This window comes from Bidens hawaiensis, unplaced genomic scaffold, assembly GCF_021521415.1.
Source record: "Bidens hawaiensis isolate Kalapana, Puna unplaced genomic scaffold, B.hawaiensis_p1.1 tig00019791_1, whole genome shotgun sequence".
Classification (NCBI taxonomy): Eukaryota; Viridiplantae; Streptophyta; class Magnoliopsida; order Asterales; family Asteraceae; genus Bidens; species Bidens hawaiensis.
In genome coordinates this window covers 135,785-144,094 of record NW_027493002.1, presented here as the reverse complement: position 1 = coordinate 144,094, position 8,310 = coordinate 135,785, and the positions used below count along the sequence as shown (strand labels likewise).

The 8,310-nt window shown below is 33.7% G+C and overlaps 1 protein-coding gene across 1 annotated transcript; it reads left to right on the top strand.

Annotated features, from left to right (window-relative positions):
- The first annotated feature begins 2,445 nt into the window (after positions 1 to 2,445).
- On the top strand, positions 2,446 to 4,071 carry LOC143559199 (F-box/FBD/LRR-repeat protein At1g13570-like). Its single transcript, XM_077047857.1, has 5 exons — positions 2,446 to 3,092; positions 3,163 to 3,270; positions 3,358 to 3,531; positions 3,596 to 3,956; positions 3,994 to 4,071. The coding sequence occupies exons 1-5, from the start codon at positions 2,451 to 2,453 to the stop codon at positions 3,999 to 4,001; spliced, it is 1,293 nt and encodes a 430-aa protein (XP_076903972.1). The 5' UTR covers positions 2,446 to 2,450; the 3' UTR covers positions 4,002 to 4,071.
- Positions 4,072 to 8,310: the final 4,239 nt, after the last annotated feature.

The following is an 8,310-nucleotide window of genomic DNA, read 5'->3' as shown; positions in this document are numbered from 1 at the left end:
GTACCAATACATGTACGTGTACTTTACTAATAATTTCGGTGCAATAAGTTACTGGGTTTTATTAGTTGTTGATACGATCCGGTCCCTAAATTGAGGCGTAAGGCACACATGCGAAGATACCAATTTACTTAAATTCTTAAAAGTAAAAGTTAAGTATCATTTTCATACGTACCAATACATGTACGTGTACTTTACCGACAGAAACCGTCACCACCACGCTACGCTGGATGACACAAAGAAGACTATTATGCCCCCCATACAACTTCTCCCCTAAATTATACAAACAAACAAATCCGTACAAGTTACCGATTCAGCCGCTTATTCGACTACTATTGAAGATGCTAATTTGCCAGAGAGTAAGAAAACAGTGCAGAAACAGTCTCGCAATGCCGGTGGTGGACTTGCAGTTACGTATACGATTCCGTCATGGAGTGAACCTCCATGCCACAATTATTTTTTCCAATTATTGAAAGATGGATCTATAATCGATCAATCTGATGTGTAAGTTGATTAAATTGGTGTTTAAACTTTTTTGGTTCTGTACACATACTTTTGAATCAAAAAGTAGTTGTTTTGACATAATAGTGCTTCAGTGTATGCAGCATAGAATACATAAACTCTTGATCTGTTTTGTATTGTGATAACGTGCCTTAATTGAGATAGATACATTGCCATGGTTATATATGATGAAGGATAGTATCATGTATTCATGTGCATTAACATTTGGGTTTGAAGGAACGATGTGTGTGGGGTTAGAGATGAAGATATAAAGAGGGGAATTTGATAATAAAGGAAAAAATGAAAAATAAATAAAATAAAGGAAATTATCAGTTTATCCTTTAACTTAACGGAGTGTTAAGAAGTTGTATATTTTGTTTATTTATTTCTACATTTTTCATTTATTTGGGGCTTATAATTAGTCTCTCATATAATAAGAATGCAAATCAATTTGAATTGCTTTTAACCGCATTTCTAAATTCATAATAGGTTAAGGGGCTATTGCTGAACCATTAAGTGCTGAACCTGTAAAATGTTGTTTGGTTGACATCTGAATGACTGTGCAGAATGACTATTTTGCCCTCTGAACTATTTCGTGCCGAATGATGAATGAAATACATAAGAAAAAAATCTTTCATTATAACCATCTAAAATGCATCTTAAAACAAACTTTCATTATAACCAACCAAAATTTATTTTAAACCAAACTTTCATTATAATAAACCAAAATACCTCTTAAAAGTAGTTCACCAAAACACCGACACAAATAACTTAACAATACACCCACAATTAGATGACACGTATCCATGCAGTCCATCATCCCTCCATGACCTGAAAATATAGACAGATTTATAAAAAAAATTTAAAGATGGAATCACGTAACAAAGATAGATCAAAGCATGCCTACCTAACGAGTCCATTTCATATATACCAAAGTTGCATGATTTGAGTTGTCTTGCAAAATTAGTATATCTGTTAATATGACCAATTAAGCATAGGATATAAAACCTCTTCAAATGCAGACTGTGTTTGTGACAAATGCAGATTGTAAAATCCCATCCGCGCCTTTCAAACCTAGCATAAAACCTCGTCAATACTCCTAAATACTTGAAATAAGCAATGGTAGTAACAACTTCCAACTCACTTTGCTCATTATACCACTTACGAAACAAATCAGACATTTGCAATGTTTTTGTAATTGATAACTAACCATCATTGCCACTAAAAGTAGCAAGGTATAGCTGGGAAACGAAGTCCATAACATGACCGTAACGAGGACCGGGACCTGCCGTTGAACGTAAGAACAAGAAACCAAACCATCATTAACACTTTTATAAAGCAATTTAGTTCTAGGAATTAAATTATCTTCAACTACTTTTACATGCACTACTATAAGATTAGAAACAATATGAACCTAGAGGAAGTGTGAAGGAAGAATTAGGAACACATGTCAAACTTGCAAAGTGATAAGAATTAGTATAACTCTATCGAACAAACCAACTCCAATATAAATGCATACATAATATGAAATATATAAAAAATTAAACCGAACTGTGAACACACCTAACTTTATCTTGGTAGAAAAATCAAACCGGGTATTACTGTTGGGATTTTGCAGGTTTCCAAAACCAGCCCGTTAGCAACGCTTGAAAAGGATCAAACAGTTTTAAAAAAGTTAATAATAATAAAATATTGCAGCATGCCCTTTTAAAAGACCAGCCCGTTAGCACTTTATTTATGTAAATTTATAACCCTTATATATTCAAGTTTGTATCCAAAAAATAGAGTTTGATTTAAAAAAATTGCAGCAGGCCCATTTAAAAGCAGCAACGAAAAACATGCTTATACCCGAAAATAATAGATTGTGTGAAAAAAAAAACGAAACAAGGACAAGTATCCTCTCAAAGAATGTTTTCTTCAATCGTTTGCTTATTATGTTATATTTGGTCTAGATGAAACCTAAACGTTCGTCTAAAGCTCAGCGATTGGATATTATAGCCACACTCCCTCAACCCGTAATAGAAACCATTCTATGTCTTTTACCAATTGAAGAAGCAGCAATGACAAGTATCCTCTCAAAGAATTGGAGGTACAAATGGACCACAATTCCTATACTCAAGTTTTCTCACTATTCTGTGAACATATCAACTGCAGAGAGTTATTTGTGTAATCGGTGGGATATATCTGACTTAGAACGTGAACGGATATACGAGGATATTATGCGTAAACGTTCACATGCTATACACCAAGTTTTGTTACAACGCCAAGGTCCGATACATGAGTTCAACATTTCGATGGATGCTGATGATACATGTTTTGAAATTGATCAAATAATACTTGATTTGTCAAGGAACCACACTCTCAAGAAATTAACACTTAACTTTGATGGTTCCGATTCGTATGCTTTACCATTATTTGTCTTCTCGTTGCGTCACTTAACGAACTTATATCTTAATACTTGTAATATCAACCATATACCCATATTCAATGGATTTGGTAGCCTTACAAGCTTATCCTTAAAGTGCATAATGATCTCTAAAGAAACTTTTATGCAACTTTTATCCAAGTGTCCTAAACTCAAGAGCTTGTATCTAGTATGCTGATTCTTTCATATCTTTTCTTGTGGGCTTTCAAACTTATCTGAATAGTTTTAAGTCAATGCAGCATGTATTTGACGGTGATCCTCTCGGTCACGAATACCACATCATTATGGAGCTATTTAAGTGTTTACCTGTAATTGAGCATCTGATGACTTCTGGTTATTTCATTCGGGTAATTTATTCACATTCTATACAATTTAAAGAAAAAAAAAAGTAAAACTTTGGTTGTTAATCGATGTTTTTTTGCCTATGGTTGAAGTTGTCAGTTCAAGACTTGGTTCCAAAGGAGCTTCAAATCTCACTAAATCACCTCAAATATTGTACTATCGAAGATATGTGTTTTGTTGACGACCATGGATTGCCTTTTCTTTGTGTTTTGATCAAATGCTCCCCAAACTTGGGGAAAATTAAGCTAGATTTAAATAGTATAAGTGTATTTGAATCCTGTTGTTTTGATTTTCATGTCAAAGTTCACTAACACAAAACTCCTGCTATAGATCAATACTAATTGTTGCTATGACATAAAGTGCGCTAAGTTTGTAGAACACGCTTCTGTCAAGTTTGAAGAACTTTCCGCTCAGCTGGAAGAATATTCCGCTAAGTTGAAGGAACATTTAAATGTCTGGTTGGAGCGTCTGAATGAAGTGGAGATTAAATTTTTTGGTAACTTTAAGCTTGAACTAGAGTTTGTTAAGTTTATTTTAGCTAGGTCACCCGGTCTTACGAAGGTGATATTGCGAACCTATGGAGTTAACAAGAATGAAGAGTTGGAGATGTTAAAAATTCTTTCACGTGTCCCGCACATATCACCATTTGAAATCGTTGTTGAGATTATGTCAAAACGAGTTTATGTTTACAGTTAGATCACTTATGTTTCTTAAGAACTAATGTTGAGAGCTATGATGATAATCATGTATTGCTACTCGTTTTCTGGTTTAAAAGAAAGATTTTCCAGGACTCAGTTGGTTGCTGCAACAGTAGATAATATTCTTGTATATCCCTTAATTTAGGTTTGGTAATTTGGTCATACGCGATATCGTTAATAAGGTCAGATATTTTTAGGCACTGTAAAGGTCAAATATTCTCGTCAAATTTTGGTCTTAGTTTTAAGAGACCAATTATTTCGTCTATATGTAGCGAGCCTTGTTATAAATACCGTACATAATTTTCTAGTCGATAATGATGACTGGTTGAGGGTAGAAGCTATATCTTGATGCGCGCCCGTAAAATTGGTGCTTTATATGAACTGTGAAGAAAATAAGCTTCATAAGAAAGAAGAAGAATTAACTATATTAATGTATATGTTTTTGGTTAAGTTGTTATGATAGGCATTTTCATTATATTTAAAAAGACACTCAAACCTACTAATGTGTAATGTTTTACTTTTTAGTTTTTACTACATTCAATTTAATTACAAAGTGTGAGACATAAGTTTTAACAACAAGTGGAACATCTATCTATAGGCTAATTCACTATTATGAGGCTGAGTTAATTTAGTTACCCTCTTATTTTTTTTTTCATTTATTGTTGCGAATGTTGTAGCCGTCAAAACCGACTGACCCAAAACTTGTTGATTATTCGTAACTCTAAAGACACATCTTACACATTAAACCAATAACATGTGCCTTTTATAAATCTTTTTAAACTAATTTAAAAACATTCAAATACACATGCATGGTTATTCCTAATTAATTAATCATACCATTTTCTCAATCTTTATACCTTAAACCATTACATACATATGATCAAACATAACACCATTTACGGTAAATAATCCTCAAATATGTGTACATTGTACAATAACATCTTAAATATATATAAACGAAAGCTTTAAAATCTCTATGATTGCTTCATACATTCTCTCAAGCCACCAGATTGCATTATTTGTAAATAGAGGTTTATCATGCATTTGACTCGAATTCACGAGTATGAGTCTCACCAAACCCAGATATTCCTTAAACGAGTTATACATCTCATTAAATTAAAAATTAATCTCACCAGATATTTGATATGAAAATCCTATAAAATAGGGATATACTAAAAAATAATATCTTATTTCTTTAAATAAAGATATATGTTAGTTATAATTAAAAAACAATTATATAGTAAAAAAAATTAAGCGGGTTACGGGTCTCGTTAAACCCAAATAACTTTTAAACCGAGTTATAACATCTCATTTATTTGTTAAACCATTTCATTATCAATATAAAGTATATTATTAACTTTTATACAATAAATAAAATTAAAATAAAAAAATACATAAATATTATAAACGGATAATGTAAAACCCCCATAATACGGGGTATAAAAGCTAGTTTATACCATATTACATGCTCGTTTGCAAAATTGATGGTTAATCATATCGCCAAGCTCATATTCCAACAAAAGAACTTACCAACGCGGGTGCGTGATACATGCCTTAAACTGTTTCTCACTAACCCACGATTCGTTTGCTTATACTAGGGGTGTTAACGAGACAAGTTGAGCTACTCGCGAGCTATTTGAGATATTTTCGATCAAAAGCTTGAAACATGCCGAGCCTTATCAAGCCCGAGCCTCAAATAAAGCTTGTTACCTTGTGTATTTTGGACTTTTATATATTAATTTCCCGCTGCACAAACAACTCGATTGAGCTATGACTCTTTCAAGGTACTACACAAGTGAGAGCCGAGCTTAGGCTCGCTTAACATTCTTTTTTCAAAAATATAAAAAATAATACAAATGTTAAATAACTTAAATATGTTAGTTAATTTATTTTACTATTATGCATTTAAAGTTATTCTTTTATGGGTTTGGATCAAATACAAATAATATTAACATGTTAATTATGAGATGTAAGGTCCCGTTCCCGGTGCCCTACATTGGCGTTGAATTCACTCATAAACATATATCTAAATATCAGAGTTAATAAAAACTTTCGTGGAAATAAATAAACTTCAAACATTCATTACAAACATTCAAACTTGTCTTAAAAAACATAACGTAAAAGTATCTTATTTAAACACCATAACAAGTTTTTAGATGATAGCCTCCTCAGTCCTGCCATGTGTCACCCTCAGGCTAGCTGTTTCAGTCTATTTACTTGCGTGCATACTAAAATTCAGCTACGCTGAGTGAGTTCTAGTTAATCAGGTAACATAGAATACGTTCACTTACGTATCCGAAGACACATATTATATAACTTAACCTGCTTATCTTTCTTTCACTTACCATTGTGTGTTTTTTTTGTGAGAACGAGAAAGACGGTAGAAACATGTAACATCCTAAAATTTATAATGTTGAATAAAGAAAGTTACGTTTAATGATTTCGCGTTATTAATTTATTAATATCGAGTAAAGAACGGATCATGGACTTAGATTAATTGAGATGGGTTAAATGAGAATGGGCCTTAGGTCCATGGGCTTTAAGGGATATAAATATCCCCTAAACCAAGCTAAAACCCTAAACCCTCATTTCATTTCCATCATAATCTCTACACACTCCAAACACACACACACACCATAAACGAGCAAGACCTGAGAGAGAGTAAACGTTAGTTGGTATTAGATCTTATTACACGAGATCTAGAGTGCATAAACAAGCTAACCAAGATCGAACGAGCGCTAAAGGTATGTTCTTGACCTTTAAAGTTTACGTTTTATTGAACGTTTAGCCTTTTGAATGTTCTTAAGCTTAAAGATCCAAGCTTTATAGTATATACGGGATATATATACGACCGAAAATGGTTAGGGAACGTTAGTGGGTGATGTCGAACCATAACAAGGGTATTAAAATCGCCAAAATGCTTGATAAAAACCAAACCCGTAGCTGAACTGGGCAACTTCGCCTGCGAACTGGGCAACTTCGCCTGCAAACTGATAACTTCGCCTGCAAACTGATAACTTCGCCTGCAAAAGCTTAACTTCGCCTTCAAAGCTTAACTTCGCCTTCAAAGCTTAACTTCGCCTACGGCCAAGTTCGCCTAACTGGTAACTTCGCCTAAGGCCAAGTTCGCCTAATTGATAACTTCGCCTACGGCCAAGTTCGCCTAACTGGTAACTTCGCCTAAGGCCAAGTTCGCCTAATTGATAACTTCGCCTAAGGCCAAGTTCACCTAACTGATAACTTCGCCTAAAGCTAAGTTCGCTTAAGGTTTAACTTCGCCTAAAGTTAAGTTCGATTAGAAAATAAATTAAAAACCTAGTGAAAAATGTGTTAAGACAGTTAATGGAAATAAAATTTATACCGAGCCCTAATAATACTCGAGGAAGGAGGGTACCGAGCCCTAATAATACTCGAGGAATGTAGGGCGTAATGCTCTTTATAACGTAAGATATGAAAGTAAGTTAATACAAAAGAAAGTATGAAAGTATGAAATTATGAATGTAAGAATATAAGTTTATGTGTATTGTATAGTGTATGATTAACTAGAACTCACTCAGCGTAGCTGACTTTTAGTATGCACGCAGGTGAGTAGGATGAGGTAGCTCGCTTGAGGAGACACGTGGCACTGAATAAGAGGCTGGCATCGGAAGACTCAAGACGTTTAAGTTTAATGTTTCGTTTATTTTGAAAGACAAAATGATGTTTTAAGACAAGACGTGTTTTGTTATGAAATGTTTTATGAAAGCTTTTATATTCCGCGAATGTTTTAATTAACTCTGATATTTAGAACTGCGTTTATGAGTAAATCCAACACGAAAGTAGGGCTACCGGTAACGGGGCCTTACAAAACATTTTTGTGTTTTTACGTTTTTTGTTTTTTTTATTATATTTTGAGTTATGATTTTTTTTATTTATATTTTTTATGGGTTTTTCGTGTAACTACAAATTTTTCTCATCATTCTCAATTTTGTTCTCTTTGTTGAATAACCCAATAGAGGAAGGGGCACATATATGGGTCGGGTGTATGAGTTCCAAACCACATGGCAACATCACCCCACACCATGTGGGTAAGGTGTATGGTTTCATTTCATGGCAAAGGTTTGCCACACAAAATTGATTCATTTTTCACCATTTAAGAACTAAAATGAATTAATAAAGTTCTAGGGTACTTGTGGGTAGGTGTTGCTAGTAACTTTGTGGTTTGTGGGTAATTAAGGGTAAAAATGAGATGGTAATACATGATTGATCAACACATGGGTAATATCCATGAGTGCCCCTTCCCCTCTAAGTGCATAACCCAAAACTTGATAAATAGACCAAACAATAGAAGATCCCATGAAGTAAACC